The sequence below is a fragment of the Sycon ciliatum genome, chromosome 8, assembly GCF_964019385.1.
Source record: "Sycon ciliatum chromosome 8, ocSycCili1.1, whole genome shotgun sequence".
NCBI lineage: Eukaryota > Metazoa > Porifera > Calcarea > Leucosolenida > Sycettidae > Sycon > Sycon ciliatum.
In genome coordinates, this window is record NC_088650.1 from 10,692,838 (window position 1) to 10,715,615 (window position 22,778).

Below are 22,778 nucleotides of genomic sequence, written 5' to 3' on the forward strand. Positions count from 1 at the left end.
ATTCCTTCAAATTTTCAGTATATGTTCCTTGACATCCACTGACGACATTGCAACCAAGAACTGTGGAAAGTATACTGGTATCATGGAGAAATGCAGGAAAGCAATTTTGGAAAAAATGCGATAGCCGGGCATGATTTCTGCGCAGTTTTTCTCAAACATGGTCACTTGAAGATAAACACATAACACTGCAAAATGATCAGGTACCAAGGGGCTAGGGCTGTTGCCTAAGCACAATGCGATTACAGTTCCCATGGTGTGCCACTGCAGCCTTGAAATAACAATGCACGTGCGCAAGATAACTTGACTGAAGTTCAAGGTCCATTATTTTGTTTCTAACAGAAGATCTTGTGTCCTAAGAAGGCAACGGATCTAGAATGGACCGTACAGAACCAGAAAATATATACTTTTACATACAAGATATGTACAGCATTTCTAAAAAACTGCGCGGAGTGCCCATAATACCCCTAAAATCAGTGAAAAATGCACCTAAAAATTACATAAAAAGGACTGATAGTGGAGTGCTACTGAAATATTTTCACATATCTGACCTGAAGTTGCCATTCAGAAACCACCTTTGTCATATGTAGTGCCCTCTTTCTCAATAGTGGTCTCCTGCCAGCCTTTCCTCTGCCTCCTTCTCCTTTTCCTGCTCTCCTTTTCCACTGCTGATGACTTGCGGAGGGACTTCTTCACACGCCATTGGTCTTCTAGCTCAAGCGCTGCCTTCGTGTGATTGCCATCAATGCATCCACACTCTTTCAGCACACTGAGCAAGGTGATAGCGCCGTTGTTGAAGTTGAGCACTGCCAAACTACTTGCCAGCTGAACGGTGTCGACGGAGCAGAAGCCTTCCTTCGGACACATTCTCCAAATGACGTTGTTGAACGCCTCGTTCGCATTCTGCGTTGCACCCATCTGGCAGCGCTCCAGCAGACTTCGTTCGGACAGCTGCATGTAGATGGGCTTCACGACTTCGAACACAGCCTTTGGGAGAGGGTTCTTATGAGGCCTCCGCGTGTGCCCACAGACCGCTGCCAAATATCGCACGCAGCTTCACTCTCCATACCGGGTGCAGATGCCGCTGTGTTTATGCTGCACTTCTGATTATCCAGCCAGGTTGAAAAGGCTTCCTCCGTGATTGCACCACTTCGCTTCTTCTCAGTCCAGATCTTACATTCGTGACAGTATCGACCCTTCACTGTGATGTCCAGTACACGGCCGCTCTGGAAGGAGATGCACGCGAACACACCATACAGCGACGAATATCCCCTGCGCATCCAAGTGCCGTCGAACGTCACTGCGACGTAGGTGGAATCTGTCATGGCACGCAACTCAGCTGCGGATTGAACCATGTCAGTTTCAGCTAGCTTTACGGCTGCAGCAAGGACAACTTCCTGGTGGCTGCGGTACGCTTTCTCCGTTACAGGAGCAGGAAAATTCATTACGCCGCAAAACTTTCGGAGTCCACCATGGCCACGTCCAATGCATCGCATCGCCAGTACAGATCGTCAATTCAGATCATAGCTCCTGCAAATTTTCTTGCTCAGAGACGTACTTCCACTGTGTCCACACAAAGCGCATTGAAGTCGCAGGGTCGATCCAAGTCCAGTGTCATGACAGTTACTGACGATCATGTCTCCCTTCGTGCACTTCCTACAGACAGTAAATTGATCCATCAGTTCCTGGAGACACTGTAAATCCACGATCTTGTAGCCAGAGACAGACTCCTCAACATCAGGATAGAATGCATCATCATCATACTCCTGGCAGCTATCACTGGACGACTCGTCTGAATCACTGTCACTCGAGCACACAAGCTCAGATTCAAATTCCATGACCATATCACTAAGCCATTTTGGCCTCGACGAAATCTTCCGAGAGGAAGCGCTCTGCGCCGCTTCAACGGTGCCTTCTTCCACAACTGGTACAGAGCTTGACTGCTTTGGGGCGTAGTATCTCCTTTTCTTCCTCCTATGGCCACTTCCAGAGCTGCTGGTGCTTCTCTTTCGGTTCCCCATGTAAAATTGTTCACTTTCACGATCACAAACAAAAAAACAAAGATTTTTTCCTTCGCGTACGCGCGTGGGCGTCGTGGCGCTGCAGAACGTCATACGCGATCAAGGAAGCACGTGGCAGCTCTCCATGACTACAAAAACAGAAGCCAGGGTCGCTTACCTGGCGAAGTTGAATCAAAAACGCTTGATTTTGGACTAAACCAAAATCACAAAATTAGGCAATTGTAAACATTTGAGTATTTACATTTGAAATTTATCTCGACATACTTTAGCTCATAACTCCACTTCTACTAAACCGATTACGCTCAAATTTGAAATTCTGGCGCTTCAAATATCCTAAGACAAGATTCCATAGCAAAAAGTTCAAAACTCAGAAATTCATTTTTTGACCCTCTGAACCTCCCGTCCCCCCTTAAGAGCCGCCCCATACTTGAATGCGTCGTAAACGACGCATTCAAATGCAAAACTTCAAAAGATCGTAACTCAGTCCAATCTCGCTCAAATCCAGTGATCGAAATATCGAGGGCGAAGAGAAAACTCTCACCTGTCGGGAAAAACAATCCGCGAAGCGCTGCGAGCTACGGTTCCTGAGATAAATCACTCGTAAGTTGAGCCGCGATCGCGGCAATTTCAAAAGCGCGCAGTGCGACTTTAGTATTGAGAATTTTGAGACTTTTCGTCACTCTGGTTTACTCGAATTTGCACGGGTTTCACTGTTGATATTGTCAAGAGTACACAGCGAAAAATTGGAACTCCACGATTGAGCAAAATGAAATATCTGGAGCGGGACGCAATTGGACGCATTTGGGGCATTTTTCGTACTGTCGCTGCGATCTAGCGCTGGATAGACGGTGTGCTGGCGATCATGATCGACCTCATTCTCTTCCTCTCGCGGAGACCTTTCCAGGAAGCCCTAGATTGTGAGGATTGAGTGAGTAGAACTGAAGCTATGATCCAAGGAACACGAAAAAATGCAGAATTTTGAAATTTTCCTGTGGCTCTTAAAGGGTTAACATCCACGTTCATGATGTCTAAGCCTGTGAGCAGCGCTAATTCTATATATACAGTGCAGTATATTGCTTCATTTTCATCATCTTCTCTTCTATCTCTATTTCCTGGGACTCTTTTACATTGATGTCCTTTCACTTCTGCTTAGACTTCAATTAAAACAATTCGAAGCTTTGAATATTTCTGTTCCGCGAATGATGTGTCAGACGGGGGTGAATGGGTGTGGCATCGGAGAGGGTCTCCACAAAATGTGATGTCCTATTCAGTTCACAGGTTCAAATCTACTACATGTACAGTAGTGGGTAGTACTACAATTGTAGTATCATGCTTATGTTTATGGACTCGATGTACACATGTAGCATGTGATAAGCAGGATATGACGGTCGTACGTGTTAGGTTCGTACTTCGTAGGGTCATATGTGATAAGTAGAATATGGTACGCTTTCCAACGGCCAAAGAGAGTTGGAAAGCTTGTGTCTTTGTGGGTAACTTGAACATTCGGGGCTCATGTAAAATCGCACTGATTTTGGGATTTCCCTGCAACTTTGTGCTCCAGCAAAAATGTTGTGCTTGACCGCATTCCTGTCACTTCGCAGTGGCTTTTCGTTGGTGCAGTTTGTATCCCACCCTCCCACCCCTGACTTCTGGGTATGTGTTTATCGATATAATCTTATCGGCTTTCTTATTGGCCTTGTGGCTGTGGCAGTTACGACTGCTTTTCTTTTTTAGTCAAAAAACGTAGGGGTGGTGTGTGCGTCGCGGGCCTTTGTATGGTTACGTACAGCTTCAGATTGTATAGCTAGTGCCAGGGGAGTTCATGAATCTGCATGGGAAGAATACTACTGTATTGTGATTGAACTGAAGCTGGATGATGACCGTGTGGTGAGTGTGTGGGTTTTTCAAGATACTTTATTAGCTTGGACGGGTGTTGTTACATTCATTGTAACATCTTGTCGTTTCTGTGTGCTTTGCTGTGCGACTAGCAGCAGTATCTTGTGCTTATTTTTCTTATCTCTATGCATCCAATTATGAAAAAAAAATCAGGAAGAGGATATAATATCAATAAATAAAGCCATTGCCGAGCCACCGTGCTCACAGCAGAGACTTCTGTGTGTGTTATTGTCGTGAAAGTGGACCACAAAGACCACCCTCGTAGCTCGGGTGATACCGTACCCTCATATCAATCCCTTCTGCTTCGCAGTCGGGATTGATATGCCGGCATTTTCGGTAGATCTACAATCCGCGAACCCAACACTTTGTTTGGGCTTGTGATGCAGCATCAGTTTGGGGGAAACGGAGCACTTGGCCGTTGTGTATCAAAATTGAGAGCAGAAAAACTTCCCAAACAAGAACGTCACTTCCGCATTCCATGGGTTAGCTTCTTGTTGAGTAGTTTATGAATTGTTTACCATGGCAGACTCGATCAAGTCTCTTATTGAGTATTTTCCTGTCCCTCCAGGAAATCCCGATTCCACGGACGCAACAAATTTCGCGATTTTGGCCCAAACCCGCGATTTTCTGAAAAATCCGCGATTTCCGCGTTTTTTGTTGTTTTCTGCACTTCTTTTGACATTTTTCTGCACTTTTCACACAGTGCTTTCCATGATCCTGTACATACATGTAGGTTGTTTCCACAGTACGCAAATAGCGATTCTAAGGATACAACAAATTTTGTGATTTGGCCCAAATCCGCAATTTTCTGCCAATAATTCCGCGAGTTCCTGGCAAGTTCCGCACTTTTCGCCGCATTTTTTGTTGTTTTCTGCCGCAATTTCTTGCACAAGTTTTCGAGGATTTTTTCCGCAAATTCCCGCAGGGACAGATTTTCTGATTGCCTGGTTTTGACGGCGTGTGCTGAGGATTACAAAAAAGTGAGCATTTTCCGAGCATTTTCAGCAAGGTTTACGAGAAATTCCCAAAAGCATTTTCGGCAAAGTTTCGGGCATATTACACCGGGCCCTACATTTTTTGTAGGCTACGATCGAGCTGGGCCGCCGAATATTTTCACGAGTGCGTTAGCACGCGTAGATCTACGCGTGCACGAGGTCGCCGCCAAGATCCTAGTTGTAGCATCAGCGAGGTGGCCGACACGTTCCACTCCATTGTCACCGATCCCAACCGTCCTGAACAACTCTGTACCCCGCACGATCCCGCTGGACCCGTCTCCTTGACCGAACTTGATCCTGTGACTCCTGCTGACGTCCGACGTCTCCTTGAGAAGTTGGATGCGCGGAAAGCCACAGGTAGTGACGGCATACCGGGCTCTCTGCTACAGCAGTGTGCTGACTTGCTTTCTTATTCTCTTGCTGTGCTGTTCTGCACCTCGCTGAGGACAGGAACCATTCCATCTGCATTTAAATTGGCGTCTGTCGTGCCACTGTACAAGGCCGGTGACCCATCAGTCCCCACCAACTATAGACCTGTATCCCTTCTCCCAATAGTGTCCAAGTTGCTGGAGAGGGTAGTGCAACACCAGTTAGTTCGTCATTTGGACTTGACCCAGGCATTACCCGAAACACAATTTGCCTTCCGCAAGAAATGTTCCACGGAAGACGCCCTCTGTGTGCTGACTGATAATCTGCAGAAGGCGAGAGACAGTGGCAAGACCACAGGGCTGTGCCTATTAGACATGTCGAAGGCGTTTGATAAAGTGCACCACGACAAGTTAATTCAAGACCTCCTTGCGGTTGGAATTTCTGGAAAAGCCCTTAGTTGGTTCGTCGACTACTTGTCCGGCCGCAAGCAGCAGATCCTCATCTCGCCTTCAACCAGCCCTGCTCTGGCTTGCACCTGCGGAGTGCCCCAAGGCTCTGTTCTCGGCCCTGTCCTCTTCAGTCTATACACACGAGATGTCCCATTGGTTTCCTCGCCTGTGCCAAGTGTACAATTTGCAGATGACATAGCCCTGTACGACTCCCAGGCCTCAGCGGCGGAAGCGTCCAGAACCCTCACCACAGCGGCAACTGCTCTGGCCGGTTGGCTGAAGTCCCGAGGCCTCATCTTGAACGCCACCAAGAGCCAGGTTCTGACTATCTCTCCCCAGCAGCATGTACAGGAAGTAACAGTCAAAAGCGGCGACTGTCTCCTCCCCTCAGCGTCTTCTGCGCGCTACCTCGGCGTTCACCTTGACAATCGCCTAGATTGGGACACCCATGTAAACTATGTGGTCACCAAGGTTGCCAAGAAAATTGGCGCCTTGTGGCGGGCACGCCGAAGCCTATCAAGACGCTCTCGTCAGGTGTATGTGAAGGCGGTCATAATGCCCGACCTGCTTTATGGCTCCTGCTGTTTTTCAGCCGCAATGCGAGAGGGTCAACTGAAACGACTGCAAACCACGCAAAACAGAGCCATCCGCTGTATCGATGGCAACCCGCCCCGGACAGCCATGCAGCCGCTGCTCACTGCCCACTCCCTGTACCGTGTCAGCGAGCTCTACAGGCAGAAAATATTGATCACCATCTGGCGGTGCATCCACGCCCGCACCAGCCCTGTGCTCGCCCAGCTTCTGACCCCGGCACAAGGCACCCCTACCCGCCATCAGCAGTCAAATGGCCTACTAAGCCAGGCAAACCGTAGCCGCCGCGGTCAGCGGAGATTTTCTGTTGCTGGTGCTCTGCTGTGGAACGCTCTCCCTGGTGAGGTCCGCACAATTACCTGGCTACCTGAGTTTAAGCATGCATGTGTACCATACGCCTGTAGGGAGTAGTTCGAGTTGCTGCTGATCGCTCTGCTCTCCCTCCCCGTGCAGTTCAGTAACCCGCACGTAGTATCACAGATACATCGTATTCTCTCTCTCCCCCGTTTACCCGCAGTTATTAGTATCCTATTCTCTTACTATGTGCTTCCATAGCTTTTACTATGTTCTTCCATAGCCACTTCTAGGCTAAGCCTTCGCCGTCATTTTATTGGGTCGTCATCCCGTTTGAATGTGCGAAGTGAAATAAAAACCAACCAACCAACCAACAGGCCGCGAGGGAAAACCGCAGGAGATCCCCTCGACAGGCCCAAAGCCTTTGGGAAATCCTTTTAAAATTAATAATAAAAATACAAATACAAAATATAAGGCCGAGGGACACGGTCGGTAATACCGCGTACCGGTACTGTGTCTGTGAGTTAGGCCTCGACCAAATATGTTTGCGCATATTTCCGCATATTTTGTGAGACAGTTCACATATGGCATATTGAGCGACAAAGGGAATATTGGAATGAAGCCAGCATATAATTCAAATATTCTGAAGAAAATGAGGACAAAACATTCATATTATGGACAAAATGCGTTCAGAAATGCCTTTTATGGATGAATTTGGAATGGGTGAGGCGTTTGCTACATTTCCCCATGGATGAACACTATCGCTACGGTTGCTGGGGACACACCCCAGCCATACTATTCCGGATGTGTTTTGATTTGCACCATATAGCATGATAGCCGTGAAGCCGATGAATATTCCAAGGTTGTAATTTTACTGAAATGATCTACACTTTCTGCTTATGTCGAGCATATTTTGGCATATTTTGGCATATCTTTTTGCATATCGGACGTTTTCCCTGATATGCGACGAGCATAATATGCTCTTTTTTTTTAGCATATTTGGTCGAGGCCTACTGTGAGTAGAGTCTACGAATAAGAATGGTATAATCCATTCCCGTATATCACGTGATTGTCGCCTTGGAGTTGACCAATGACCTCCAACCTGTGTCGTTGTATGATGTCGCTAAGCGTTTGCAATGTGTGGATCCACATAAAGCCACCGGAAGTGATGGAATCCCAGGTATTGTGTTGAAACGTTGCTCGGATACCCTCTCCCCATACCTGATGAAGATCGTCAACTTATCTCTTGCGTCTGGTATAGTGCCATCAACTTTCAAACATTCTCTTATCAGCCCATTGTATAAGAATGGCGACCCACTGTCAGCTCGTAACTATCGGCCCGTCTCGCTACTGCCTATTGTTTCTCGCATACTGGAACACTTTGTCAAGAAACAGCTGACAACTTTCCTAGATGATCACTCCTTGTTACCTTCAAGTCAATTTGCACACCGAAGAAATCACTCAACAGAAGATGCTCTTATCCTTGCCTCCAACCGCTGGAAATTGGCCAAATCGGAACGAAAACACACCGGGGTAGTAATGGTAGATCTATCGAAGGCATTTGATAGAGTCCAGCATGCCAGGCTTGTGCAAGTGCTGTTTGACCTTGGCATTTGTGACACACCACTGGAATGGTTCCTCAGTTATCTCTCGGAGCGGCAGCAGTGTGTACGGGTGGAACACTCAGTTTCGCAATATGTTGGATGCTCCCGAGGAGTGCCTCAAGGCAGCGTTCTGGGCCCTCTTCTTTTTGTAGTGTACACCAGTGATATGTCGTCAGTTCTACCAGGTAGTGTATGCCACCAGGAATTCGCTGATGATGTGGCTCTGGACTACTCTGACTATCAGCCTGATTTAGTGTGCTCTGTTCTCTCTAACGCTGTAACACGACTCGCTGAGTACTTGGACAACATTGGTCTGCTATTAAATGCCAGTAAAACCCAAGTTATGTTTGTGAGACCCCGTGGGTGTCTGGATGGACCATCTGAAGTGAAGTGTGGTACCACAGTGCTTGATGTTACTCCAGTCACGAAGTATCTCGGTGTCATGCTTGATGACCAACTGTCCTGGAAGCCCCAAGTGGACTCTATTGCCAGCAAGACTGCTACTACAATCGGGCAGCTCTGGCGCCATGGACGGTGCCTTTCACTCAATGCCCGCCGGGCCTGGTACATGAGTATGATCCAGTCTGTTCTCTGCTATGCCTCAAACTGTTTCTTTCCCGCTCTATCCAAACTGCTGCTACATCGACTGCTACGCACTGCTAAGTCTGGCATACGAGCCATCTTCCAACTCCCCAGAAGGACCCCCACTGCTCCCCTATTTGTCAGACTATCAATGCCTCAGCTCCACCAGCTGTACGTGCAACGTCTGCTTCTCTTCGTCTTCCGCTGCCTTCATGGCAGAGCCAGCTCACTGTTCCAATCCTACTACTCCCTCATTGCCACGGATGTGGACAGAAGTTGTGTCACGCGTGGTCAGGTCAGCCAGCTGCTCAGAGTGCCGTTCCTACCTGGTCCCTCAGGCCGTAGCTCTATCGCCTTTGTTGGCAGTACCACATGGAACTCTCTCCCTGCTGATATTCGCGCTTGCGACGTACGCCATACGTTTCAAGCATTGCTGTCTGGCTATGACCTTATCTCCCTCCTCAACTAGCTCTCCGATGTTGTGCCTACTATGTCTTCTTCACAGATTCTGCCTGAACAGATGCTCATCAATTATGTTCTTGTCCTCTATCCTAGTCCAAATCCTGCCTTGCCCATGCATGAAATGCCCGTACTAAATAGTCTATAGAACAAGAATATTGGATATCATACTTCTCTCATCAACTATGATAATACCCATTTCATAACCCCCCCCCCCTTCATAAAATTAATACCTACTGTTTTCTTTCCTTTCATTTCATCTTCTTTTTCGTTCCTTTCTTCTTCATACACATTTTAAACATTTTCATCATATTGTGAGAGCCGTGGGCCAATAGCCCCGGTGAGAAGGCAGTCTTGCCTGTTCATATGGTGAAGTAAAATAAAGAAACAACAACAACAACAGATCAAACAGCGCGGGCTGGAAAGCGCGGTCCTGCCTGAGTCAAAGCCAAGGTGATGGAACTGAATCCACTGCCCGTCGTCAGGTGACGACGGGCCGGGGCATGAACGGATTCCACTGCCCGTCGTCAAGTGATGACGGGCAGGAACGAATTCCACTGCCCGTCATCACTTGACGACGGGCAGGAACGGATTCCGGAATTCCACTGCCCGTCGGGCAGTAGCCACTGGACTGACTCTCTACTTCAAGGTCTTTCATTGGTTACTAATAAAATAACTAAAGCAGAAGAGCGACTGTTTGCAACCACAACTGTCATCATGGCGCTCCAACATTTGATCTGGAACTGGGAGAAAAGAAGCCCCTTTGTTGAACGATATTGGCGATGTGAATGAGCTCCTCCGAAAAGTTGAGAAAGAGACTGAAACTTTTATTGCGGAGTCGCTCGCGAAGGAGATCTTGGACGAGCCGGATGAGCCTCAACCAAAGCGCGCAATGCTCAGCAACCTGCAGGATCCTCGCAATTTGCCGAGGTTTCCGATCAAGACGTGGGAAAAATCCGTAGGAACAGAACAGCCAGAATGCCCGATGCCCAGTCGACAATGTCAATGGCACCGCGAGAAAAAAAGCACTATTGACTACTAGTACATGTACTACAAAAAACTGTGTGTGTGACCAGAAAACAATCACAAAACACAATGCAGGTGTGTCTGTCATTTTATCTCTTTATTTGGCTTGGGTGCACACGGGAAACACGTTCCTCATACTCGGCCAGTACCGCGCGCTGTTCATCCAGCCATTGCCGCTATCGCGGCGCGGGCTGGATTCCGCGGTACTGCCCTCGTACTCGTGCAGGAACCTGTACTTTATCATGTTTATCCCATGTAGTGATGTACTGTCCTGAGCGTGACCACTGGTGACCAGCACTAACATCTCCCTTATTGGCGTTACCCGGGGAATATTCGTGACCCCAGGGCGCGGGGAATATTATGGACCCCAGCCGGGGATATTGCAATATTCCCCGCTGGGGTCAAAAAATATTTGACTCCGATCAAGACGTGGGAAAAATCCGTAGGAACAGAACAGCCAGAATGCCTGGCATGGGGATATCGCTCGTTATCCCCCATGGTACGAAACGATTTGGGCCACCATAATATCACCCAAGTACGAGGGTGATACCTTCCGAGCTAGGAGCTAGCTAGAGCTGGAGGGATGATATCATTATGACTATGAGGGTGGTACGGTATCACCCGAGGACGCGGGTCCTACTACATCTAGGTTTTGCAGTCGTTCTTGTACAACCCCGCCCCCCCCCCCCCCATTTTCCGATGCCTATTAATAGTTGCAACGCTGACGCCGAGACCTCTGGTCGGTTGAGTTGCTCCCAGCACATCGGCACGTACGTCGTCCCTACATAACCAGTCCCTTCGCTCTGGCATCTTTCCTGCTGCCTACAAACAATACATGCCCATGCCTGCCCCTATTGGCCTATGTTTTGTCTTTTTCCTCGCTTCTTTTTGTTGCATTTCGGGGATTGATGCAACTGTGTCCTGAATACATCATGTGCCACAATTACCACGGTACAGCATACCAAAAACGAGATGCTGCCTTTCTTTTCAATCCAGTCAAGGTTTGAGAGCGATGGATCGTGGAGACAAGTAAGTAGTTAGTTGCATTTTGTAAATTATTATTATTGTAGTCTGTCGTTCATGGCCAGACTAGACTGATGCGGCGAGCTCATCGGTGCACCCCGTCATCTCCATCACGCGACCAATCTCACCCGATCGGGCACTTCGTCTTCACTGTGACTTGTGAAGTATGGCGTGTGTGCATGTGTGCACGTGTGTGTGACCAAGGTGACGGAATGGCTGAGACGCGAGCTGTATCCATGGTATCATGTACTACAGCACGCGCAGCACAGAGTTCCATGACGACTTTATGCAGACTGACGATGGCATCGTGTATGACTGCGCTGACATCCGTCGACGGTCGCTCATATCATACTCATAGTCATACTGTCATAGTCATAGACAGTCAGTACTCAACTAGTACTACTTACTACTACTAGTCATAGATCCGATTCAATTTTTCAAGTAGTTTTCAGTTTAGACGTTTTATTGCTTGGATCACAGTAAAACTCCAACAACAAGACTACCACATTATTGTAGTCTCATTCTCAGACCAAAATATAATTCCTTTCATGTACGCTGTCGATGTGCTGTCTTTGTCAATTGTTGGAGCAACCGAGTGCGAGTCGCCGGTAGGGTATTGTGTCTCGTTGAATTGTCGCCAGTGAGCGGCACGGTGCAGCACCATGCTTGCCAATCGGACTCTGCATCATAGTGTGGCTGAGAACTGGAGAAGTTGCCCTGAGTCTGAGAGTGGCTAAACCACTACCCATCGTCTAGTCGTCTCGCAATTGCTGTTCCTGTGCCTGTGGTGTCCCGAGTTTGATAGCCAGGTACGATGACGCCTGAATACATTCGTCTCTGTGGCCCGAATATTCTCCCCCTGATCCTGAACACAATGAACATGTGACGAAGTTAGGGGCATACTTTGTTGAAGTTAGTTACTGGTCAGTGGAAATGGATTGTATTGAATTCGTTAGAATACAGGTACCGGTACATGTACGTGTACTTCTACCTGTACTAGTGTGTGTATGGGCAGCATGGGAACCCTCATTTCACTTCACTAGGCGAGTAGGCAGTGATGCCTTCTCACCAGCCGAGGGCTGTCTCCTACGGAATGATGAAAAATAAATAATAATGTTGAATGGCCCTCGGAGTCGGGGGGGAGACGGGAGTCTCTGCTTGGATAACAGCTACATGTATACCACAGCGCAATCTGCGGACAGAACTGTTTCATCCTTTGTGGACTCATCAGCACAGCACAGAGAAAATGAAGCCGAACCTGATAGCAATGAAAATAAATTTCCAAAGCCAGATTTAAACCAGGCCCGGACGTACCTTGCCAGAGTGCTCAAACTGACAAGCCAGTGAGCTCTGCATAACGCAAACAGCAAAGGCACTACCCCGCACGAGAGTGCTCAAGCTGCGGACAGAACTGTTTCGTCCTTTATGGGCTCATCAGCGCAGCACAGAGAAAATGAAGCGGAGCCTGATAGCAATGAAAATAAGTTTCCGAAGCCAGATTTAAACCAGGCCCGAACGTACCTTGCCAGAGTGCTCAAACTGACTGGCCAGTGAGCTCTGCATAACGCAAACAGTGTACCACAGCTCAGTGGTTAGAGCATCGCTGGCCTCAAGCGAAGAACCCTGGTTTGAGTCCTGGTGGTGACAATCAATTTTTCTTCAGTTTTTTTTCCTTTTCCATTCCCTCAGCTAGTGAAATATTATTGTAGATCACGACTTTTCTGCCCTGCTGGTTGAGTATAATTCTTATTGTTTTTACTCCTTGACGCAACCTTGGGTTGCCTAGTAAAACGATGGCGAGGAAAACTTGGAAACATATGTACTGTATGAGTGAAGATTGCTTAGTAAGTGTATCCATTGCGAGAAAGTAATAGTTCAAGTAGTATCAATCTGTGAATGCTCCGTACAAACTAAGTTACTGCCGCCCTCCATGGATTCTGTGCTCCGGCAACTGTACCACCATACCGGTATGTGCAGTAAACGCTCCTAGGTCAAGCTCACCTGTCCTGATCTCTAACACACTTGCTGCGCTGTCTCACTGTCATTATAGCAATCAACAGAGCATGCAGCGAAGCGGACATTGGACGTAGTAATCAACAAGAATAAAACTTGATGGATAATAGAATTTAAACATTCTCAGCTTCGCTGATTCTGCTGATTGCTATAATAAAGTTTTAGTCTCCGCGCCGCCTATTCATATGTCTCACTGTCATACGTGCACAAGCACACATGCACATATATACCCAGAAACATTATAGTGCCAATGACCACAACAGGCTCTCATGACAACACTGCTGACTACTGAAGGCTAGGTGTGCATTGCCAGTGCATGATAGACACCATTAGGCAGGTTACACTACATGTACGTGTACAAATACATATATAGCTGCAAGGTTATTGACAGGGACTTTCCCCTTACCAAGTATGAGTCCTTTGAATCCAGACAAGATGAAACTTCCGAGGGCCGTATCTTCCTGAAAAATATTTGCATTTTTCACAGGTGCCAACTTGAAACTGGCAGGATGAGTGGACCGCCGCCACACAAGCTGCAGTATCCGGCGCCTCCAAGTGAGGATGAGGATCCGAGCGAGATGGTCATTCGCAAGAATGCCCTGGCCCGGGCTGCTCGCAAGGCTAACGAGGACAAGGAGAATCTGGAGAAGATCAACCGCCGCATCAACCTGGTACTGTAAAACGGGAAAATTTCGGTGTTGATAATATTATATTTTCGATAACTTCAGTACAGGCAATTTTTATAATAAAAAGCGACCTAAAATTCAACCACAGTGTGCAAACTGCATTTTTGGATCTGGAAAACGGGTTAACCGAAATTTTCTCGCTACCGAACCGATTCTGGGAAATACCGAAAATATTACACCACCGAAAATTCCCGGTTTTACAGTATTGGGTGGAGCCCAGAGTTCTATTTCCACTTTTATCTTGCGTGATTCAAGTTGTTTTTCTTTGATTATCAAGGCTACGTCGTGGAGCACGATGTTATTATAAATGATCTTTTCGAGGTAGAGCATTGGTTTACCCCGGCTTTGTGTGTTATCCTTCTGTAGTAAAGTGTTTCCAACTTTCCTTGTTTGAGCCATAGAGGGTGGTGGTGTTCCTACGGATGCGGAAACCTCGGCCTCCCGAACCGTTATTTTTGTGTGCTTTTTTCCCGTAACTTTGAGGGAGTTGAAGCAGGAAAAGTCTGAAGAATAAATTGACTGCCACCATCAAGATTTGAGCCAGGGACTGTCGCTAATGCCCAGAGATTTGTCATTTCAGTGTTTGCCTCGTCACCCCTCACGTCTATTTAGGTCGTCGATCTTCTGTTGACCTACTGTCTCATATGTGTGTATTTCTGTGTTTGTCTGCCTGTGTGTTTGTGGGTGCCCCTACTTGCTCATGCACATGTGTGTAGATTGTGAGCCGTTACAAGCGTATAGCCGACACCAGCTTGGAGTACTTAGATGATGCTGTAAGGTCCTCACTGATTCAAAACCTGTACATGGTACTGGTAGGAGGGGAGGGGAGGTTGAGGGGAGAGGGAGAGGAATAGAGAGGGAGAGGGAGGGAGAGGTAGAGGGGTATAGAGGGAGAGGGGTATAGAAGGAGAGGGATAGAGAGGGAGATAGAGAGGGATATAGACAGAGAGAGGGGAGTGATAGAGAGAGAAAGAGAAATGAAGGCATTGAGATGGAATTAGAGTGGGAAACGACAGATTCTCATTTGATTTTGGCCTTTTGATTGCCGCAAAGAACATTGCGAATCTTGTTTTAAAATGTTTTCCTCACCTTGACACTAGTATTTTATTGGACTGTTTTTGCAGGAAGAGCTTCTTGAAGTGCTGAAAGACCCTGTGAAAAGGAAGAAGGTATGACCTTTGTATTGAAGCCCTTTCTCACGACTAGCCCTTTTGTGATTTTACCTATCCACACTCCTGGAAAGTTAGCACCAGCCTGGTCAGGTTGTGTCTGAGCTTTCTAATCCTCAGTATTGTGTGTGTGTGCGTGTGTGCGTGTGTGTGTGTGGGGGGGGGGGGGATCTTAGCTACTAGTGAATTCATTACAGCACATTGCTCTCTTGGTCAACCCTGACCCTGCGTCACCCTAAGTATACACCACCTGCACCACTGCGATATTGAGGATGATTCTGCTGAGATATTGATATTGAAGACCCTAGCTCTGTATTGCCTTCAGAGCTCATCTGTAAAGGTCATGCATCCCATGGGGTGCAGCGAACTTGGCTACATTTATGTAATGGCTTACTGTCATAAATTCCATTTTCAAGCTCATAACATTCCTGGGAGAATCTAATTTCGACTGCTTTCCTGGACCTTTGATGTATCCTATTTTCCAGAGTACTATACAAGGCGCACTGTAAACACCAGTAATTCATCCAAAAAAGTCGCAATGGCTTATGCTACCATTGTCGAATTAACTATGGTAAATGGGGTCGATGTCTGTATTTCGTGACCAAAAATCTGTGTGGGGCCTATACTCCAGTGTTGCTTATACTCCCGCGCGGCTTTCACTCTGGAAATACGATACACAAATTGATGTTATGCTTACTAGACATTCTGTTTTTGCCTGTTAACGCATCACACCGCAGTATGAGGAGCAGATCATGGTGGTCGTCATCGGAGCTGCGGAGCGAAATCTCCAGCAGAAGTCCGTGGTACGCTCATTTTTAAATACTTTTTTTGTTTTTAGGGTAAATACCCAGACAGGGTGGACTAACTACGCTCAAACCTGTCAAGGCGACCACTAATAAAAGGCGACCAACTATCCTAGAAGACCACTGAAACCAGGACCAAGAGATGCTATTTCTAGTCAAATGACGTCGAATAAGGAGACCACCTGGTAACAGAGACCACCTTTGAAGGTCCCATGAGCGGTCGTCTTAGACAGGTTTCACTGTATACTGAGAGGTGCCTGTACTCGCCTCCATCCCAGCATATGTTGTAAGGGTAGGTAGAAGTGTCTCCATGACAACTTGAGGTGAATGTAGTTATGTGTCTTATTCCCTTAAAATTTACTACCTGCTCATCGGATTATCCAGTTACTGTAAACCGGAAAATTTCGAACCGTTGGTTCTGGGAAACACCGAAATTATTACACCCCCGAAAATTCTAGGTTTTACAGTAGCTTATGCAATTTTAAAATTCTATTTTTCGTATGTTCTATTCCTTTTCAAACCTTCCATCAGGTTCTCTCTTCGCTGAATGAGGTAAGCTCCACACTCAGATCATGGCAACATTCTGCTGCCAATGCACTGTTAGTCTGCCTCATTGTTCAGTTGACAGTATTCCTGATTGAGTCATGATATCAAGCAAATGGCCGAGTCATGTTTCCATTAAAGAATTAAAAAAAGACCTCTCCAAACTAAATTTTGATTGCGGTATTTCTTTCGAAAAATATATTGTAGAGGGCTTGGAAAGGGGTTAAACACATTCGTTGATGTAGTGTGTTTTGGGTATTGAACCGCCCCAAAAAAAGGGGTGACCGTGTTTTGCAATACTGAGTGTTTGGGATCTGCGTAATGGTCTTTCCTGTTGCATCATATCTGGTATATATATTTCTATGTCTGAGGTTGCATGCTGTCAGCTTCACACATGATCCCTGAGCTAGTGTGTCACTCACTCAGCTGCTTCCTCCCTCCCTCCCTCCCTCCCTCCATCCCTCCCTCCCTCCCTCCATCTCCCTCTCTCCCTCCATCCTTCACTTACTTTACTCACTCACTTGACCTGTCACTCGCTCAATTGGTTACTCCCTCACTCGTTTACGTGTTGTTCCATAAAACTACTTCTTCCTTACCATGTGACGCACAGTTCTTCACGGGAAGTGCCGAGGCATTGAAATCAGACACAGAGTTGGACAGCGACGATGACACTTGGGAGGCTGATGGTGTTCCAGACGCCAGTCACTTGGCAGTGTGAGTCACTATGATGGCATAACGATAATGCAGTGTCTGCTCCAGAGCCGGGCCAGCGACTCGTTTAGGGGGGGGGGGGTACTTGGGCCCGCTTGGAAAAAGAACACCGGGTCACTTGTGACCTGGTTGGGACTCAATCAGGGAGTCCTAAGACTCCCTGATGTACAATAGCCGCACTTGAAAAAGTTGAATGGATCCGCGACTGACCCGGTTGCAAGAGTGTTGCCTGGTACACGTGTACTCAGTTGATTTGAAATCCTAGAGCAGAAACTGTAGTGATACCGATATCTTCAGTCTTCTTTTAAACAAAAGTGCAACCAGACTAAGGAATAGAACAAGCATCAGGCTCTTTGCGGGCGACCTTTCAAAATTTCCAGTATTTCCATTCGACTCGAACGGGTACAGACAAAAGAAGGATCTAACCAGGTTAGTGTATTTTAACAATTTTTCTGGGTGATATAGGGAGCAGTAGGTGTCATAGATTAACGAGTGTCATGTTTAGACTGTATGTGCTAAGCTGGGAGATAAGCGAGACCAAACACAGAAAGGGAGCAAAGTGTAGATTATGATGCACATGGAAACATAGAGAGACTTACACCTATGTACCAGTTCTGGACGTGTGAATGGGTATGATCAGAGTGATATGCATTGTGTGTGATCAGCGTGATCTGCATTGTGTGTGATCAGCGTGATATGCATTGTGTGCGATCAGCGTGATATGCATTGTGTGTGATCAGCGTGATATGCATTGTGTGCGATCAGCGTGATATGCATTGTGTGTGATCAGCGTGATATGCATTGTGTGCGATCAGCGTGATATGCATTGTGTGTGATCAGCGTGATATGCATTGTGATAACAACAAGTGACTACTGAAGTATGAACCTAGCTTACACATCCACAACTACAAACATAACTGAAGTATAATGCTATTTCTCCATACAGTCAACTTCGCTTATAACGACACTCGGCGGGGCATCAAAAAATTGTCCTTATTCGCGAAGTGTCGTTATACCCGAAGTCTCATTATATGTATTACAGTGGGATGGGACTTTGCTCTGGGCATGGAAATTCTGTCGTTATTCGCGAACTGTCGTTATATCCGCAGTCGTTATTGGCGAAGTTGACTGTATGCGGCAGAATCAACACTCTACTTCTTTATCTATGTTTGTTCACGCCAGTCTACCAACTGCTGCTTATATCAAACATACATTGTTTAAAAATGGATTCGGATGGAGAGCCAAGGATAAATTTATAGAAAAGAAAAATGACCAAGGAGCTACAAGTTACGCTATAATGTCCATTGTCAACTAACACCACCAGTCGTGTCGTGCAATGTTATCGCATGAGCTGATTGTTGAGTAACTGGTGGTGTTAGTGGACAGTATAGCGTAACTTGTAGTTCCTTGGTCCTTTTTCTTTTCTACATTGTTTAAGCATCATCATTGCACTGGCTTGTTTCTCCTTCTGCTTGTATTGACCTGAAGAGAAGCGAATGAAATTACTTGAGGAAATTCGGAATGTTGCGTGCAAGAGCCTGAAGCTAACCAGCTCAGCTTTGTTTGTCTGATACATGCATTAACCTGCATTTCATACTGAAGTAGTAATGAGTATAAATGCTGCGTCAAAGAGAGAGAGAGAGAGAGAGAGAGAGAGAGAGAGAGAGAGAGAGAGAGAGAGAGAGAGAGAGAGAGAGACAAACCTGCTTCAAAGTAAGTTGTGTCTCTCAGCAAAAGCTTTTCTGCTCATTACAATGAGCTGCTGTTATCTTCATTTCCGAACAGCAAGAGGACTCTAAAAGACAACTATTCACTTGTTACTAGTGAGGTTCACACCTGATAATTTGTTAGATAATATTGACTATGGGTGACTCCGAACAGTTTTCATTCTACCACGACTACTACATTCTGTTCCATTCAATAATATTAATATTGCTTCTGTTGTGTGTAATTCATGGCACAGAGATGCCCGATCTCAGCTCTCCAGTGCTACCCAGAAACTGCAGGACATCAACCTGTCGTACGCCAAGATGCTCAAGCTGCAGCAGGCGTTCCCAGATAGCAAAAAGTAGGTGGAGCTGGATTCTCTACACCATTAGAGTGACCAACCCTGTTCTGTAAAGTGTAGGGGACGGAAACGTTACGTGACAGCCAGCCAGGAATAATGACGGCCCTGACTTTGGAATCACTTGGATCCAGTTTTGGTATGGTTCCATGCATGTGTGGGTGGTTTTCCTTCACAGCATGGTAACACTTTCTCCGGTAGTGGCAGGGCTGGTCCCTCCCGGTCGGGCAGCTACTCCTGGCGCAGAAGAAACACACACTCGCATGCAACACATGCGTCCTACCCACCACATACTGCAGTCCGTCACGGGCTGAGTGGATCAAGAAGTCGTTATTTGTCGTTATTAGTTGACTTCTGACGTCATTACGTCCACGCCCTATTGTCACGGTAACGTATTTTTCTGGATCGGATAAGAGAAGAAGTCCAGGGTTATAGGGGTTGTCCATAAAGCAGACAGCATCATGTAATCCTTGAAGGCTGCTGGGTGGTGTCAGGACTGACGGTCAGAGTGTCATGTATGTTTCCAGGGGACGGAAAAAGCTGGAGAAAGCTCTGCTGACCGCCCAGGATGAAGTCCAGCAGCTGCGGGGTGGTATGGCACAGGTTATGGAAGGTAAGAGCATACCTTAGGACTCCAAATTCCAATACTGTAAATATACAAATTTTCGGCAGCTATTTAATTTCGGCTATATTCGGCACCGACCCAAAACGCCTAAATTAAAACGCCGATGAAATTTTTCACAGCATCTGTCGCACTAACTTATACCATGCTCTCTACCCCACGCCGAAAATAAATCGCCGCCGAAATGTCAAAAATCGTGAAGTGCCGAAATTTTGCAGCGCCGAAATTTTGTATATTTACAGTATTCACCAGTGGCATGCCTGTTTGATCACGATCTTTTAAACAGATTTTAAGATTGTTATCTCTAATATGTATGTCACAACAGGGACTCTATTTTCCAATCTAATTTAGGACTCTAATTTCCAATCTTTATGGCGTGCCTTTTTGTTCACAATATTTATTAAATAATGATTGTTATCTCCAATCTGCATGTCATGACTGAAATTATACTCGCTGCACGCCGATTTTTTCTACAAGTGTCCATGGGCTCTAGTATGATTAGATTTTAGGAGCAAAGAGTAGTGAGACCTAGTGGACTTGGCTGGCGTGAGGTCTCTGCTTCATAGTGAACTAGATGCACCAATAGGAAAATATACGCGGAAACCTATTGGCGAAGGCATGTCACCCTGTCCTGTAGGCTGTACCCTAGCGACATTTGCGAAGACAAGTATGCAGGATAGGAGCCGAGTTTGCCTACTACTCTTGCTGTGTCTTGCGTTCAGACCTAGACAAGGCGAATGAGCAAATTGATCAGTTCGAACAAGAAAAAGAGCGGCACGGCGAAGAAGTAAAAAGGTATGTTAGTTCCCATTCTGAAACAGCAACATTTTTCCTAAAATCTTTTGAACATTCTGTCTCGGTGTGGAGGACGTTCAAAGCTACCGGTGTACCATAATGTTGTGATTGGTGATGAGCTTATAGACACACCACAACTATCTGTGCTTTTTACTCAAAGTTCTACGATCATGTACACGATTCAATTTTCCCGCTGTATGGCCATCATCAGCATTCAAAGTCCTAGCCGCACGCCCAACGTTGTAACCATAAATTTATGATCCCAGTATTATCCTGTAGAGCATACAAATACCTACACGTGGCATAGTTTCGTTCCACCTTGTGTTACATGATATTGGTCAACCTCACTAGTTTCTCCTCAATTTTGATGATGGCTCCTGGCCGAAAACTTGAGTAAGGTAATAGAAATTTGCAGCAAAGAGACCTCTTGCTTTGATGATGGTATAGTTTTTCGTAGAAAGAAAAAGGACCAAGGGTACCGTATAATATTTATCCTTGGCTCCCCATCCGAGTATATAGCTTTTTCCGTTTTATATAGTGTTGAACATGTAAAACTGTACAAATCATCTCTGCTCTCCAATCTTGTACGATATCTCTGCATGCAGACTGCACGATGAGATGAAGGAGAGCAAGGTAAGCATGATGCTCAACCGGTTTATAGATCAACCTCCACTTTAATGTTGCGTACATACCGTTTCATATGTGCCATATCACACGGGAGCTGAATTCCTCCTTGCATATGCGCGTACCGGTTACTGCTTTCATCTGTACCTGGTATCATCTGTAAGGTGAAGCCAAAAGTAGCCCACAGCCAATTATGACCGCAGGGTCAGGATGTGTTAGAAACCTCCTGTCGTAATGAGATCGACATAGCGAAGGCGATGCTCATCTCCTCTCCCTCACCATCTTTGTTTCCCCACCCGAAACCTGAAGCCCCTCACCCAACCCTGGATGCTGCACTGGTGGAGCTCTTTAGGGATTTGTTTGCCTGTTCCCATCAAGTGTCTGTTTATCTGGCCACGGGAGTGGCTAGAGATATGTTTCGAATGCTTGCATTCACACATGTTCTCCTGTATAATTATAATATTGTCATTTTGCACCAATCTTCTCCAGATGCTTAGTGCTGCGGCGAAAGACAAAGAGGCCGAGTTGCAGACGATGAAGTTGAAGCTCAGGACAGCTGAGGAGGTAGGTACAGTGTAGACCTGCTGCTGAAGGTGAAGCCCTCTGCCGGTTATCTCTCCCTTGTTTTCTCTGCATGTTTTTCTACCCGTCTCTCTGGTCCATTTCCGTAAGATGTTCATCCAGTTTTGGCATAACGGTCCCATCACTTGGTGCTGGAAGAACACGGTATGACGTTAGAAGTGAATCACATCATGGATGTATAAAGCACACACGGTTTGCTGTATGTATGCTATTTATATAGTATAAGGCCATCGTGGATAGTTGACTAGGGTTACACTTCCAAACATGCCGCTCTAACTGGTGTTACTGTCTTGGGGTTTTTTCCGTTGACAGAAACTCCTGACTGCGGGTGGTCAAGCCAAAATTGAACAAATGGTAAGAATCTAGTGGAGAATGTCTTTGATGACCAGCGTTTGATAATCTTAGTTGAGGGAGCAAAGTGCCTCCGGTATATGGTTTCCCTTTCCAGAATTGGTAGAAGTTTGCAAAGTGGTGCTCTCCCACCAACATGTATTTGCTTTTTGTCTGTGTAAGTCTGTCAGCAATTGGCTGCCACACTGGTGTCCTGTTGCTTCTCTAAACAGAACGCTCACATTCAGGATTTGCAGCTGGAGGTGCAAGCGGAGAAGCAGTGTCGAGAGTCGTTCCGGGATGGTAAGAATTTCAGGCATACGAGCTGCGCTTTGATCTGCAGCCGCCGTCAATCATTTTTGTGAAAACAGAATAAAACTGCAGATAATTGCCCCTAATGAAATAAGAGTGATTGCTGTCTGTAACAATGTACTCAGTTTGAACTTGAACATGCACACATTTTTCCTGACATCAAGAATTTGAAACGGTACACTTTTCTTGTGAATTTGTCGCAGAGTGAGCACACACG

The 22,778-nt window shown here is 46.4% G+C and overlaps 1 protein-coding gene across 1 annotated transcript in view; it reads left to right on the forward strand.

Moving 5' to 3' along the window:
• The first annotated feature begins 11,753 nt into the window (after positions 1–11,753).
• Positions 11,754–22,778, forward strand: part of LOC135823363 (uncharacterized) — a 32,651-nt gene continuing 21,626 nt past the window's right edge. Inside the window, exons 1-14 of the mRNA XM_065336216.1 lie at positions 11,754–12,115; positions 13,807–13,990; positions 14,722–14,778; positions 15,130–15,174; positions 15,912–15,977; positions 16,509–16,529; positions 17,131–17,234; positions 19,195–19,299; positions 19,824–19,909; positions 20,641–20,713; positions 21,319–21,346; positions 21,827–21,901; positions 22,232–22,273; positions 22,483–22,552. Coding sequence (XP_065192288.1) covers positions 13,829–13,990; positions 14,722–14,778; positions 15,130–15,174; positions 15,912–15,977; positions 16,509–16,529; positions 17,131–17,234; positions 19,195–19,299; positions 19,824–19,909; positions 20,641–20,713; positions 21,319–21,346; positions 21,827–21,901; positions 22,232–22,273; positions 22,483–22,552 — 934 coding nt within the window. The 5' untranslated portion in view covers positions 11,754–12,115; positions 13,807–13,828. The remainder of the gene's footprint in view (positions 12,116–13,806; positions 13,991–14,721; positions 14,779–15,129; positions 15,175–15,911; positions 15,978–16,508; positions 16,530–17,130; positions 17,235–19,194; positions 19,300–19,823; positions 19,910–20,640; positions 20,714–21,318; positions 21,347–21,826; positions 21,902–22,231; positions 22,274–22,482; positions 22,553–22,778) is intronic.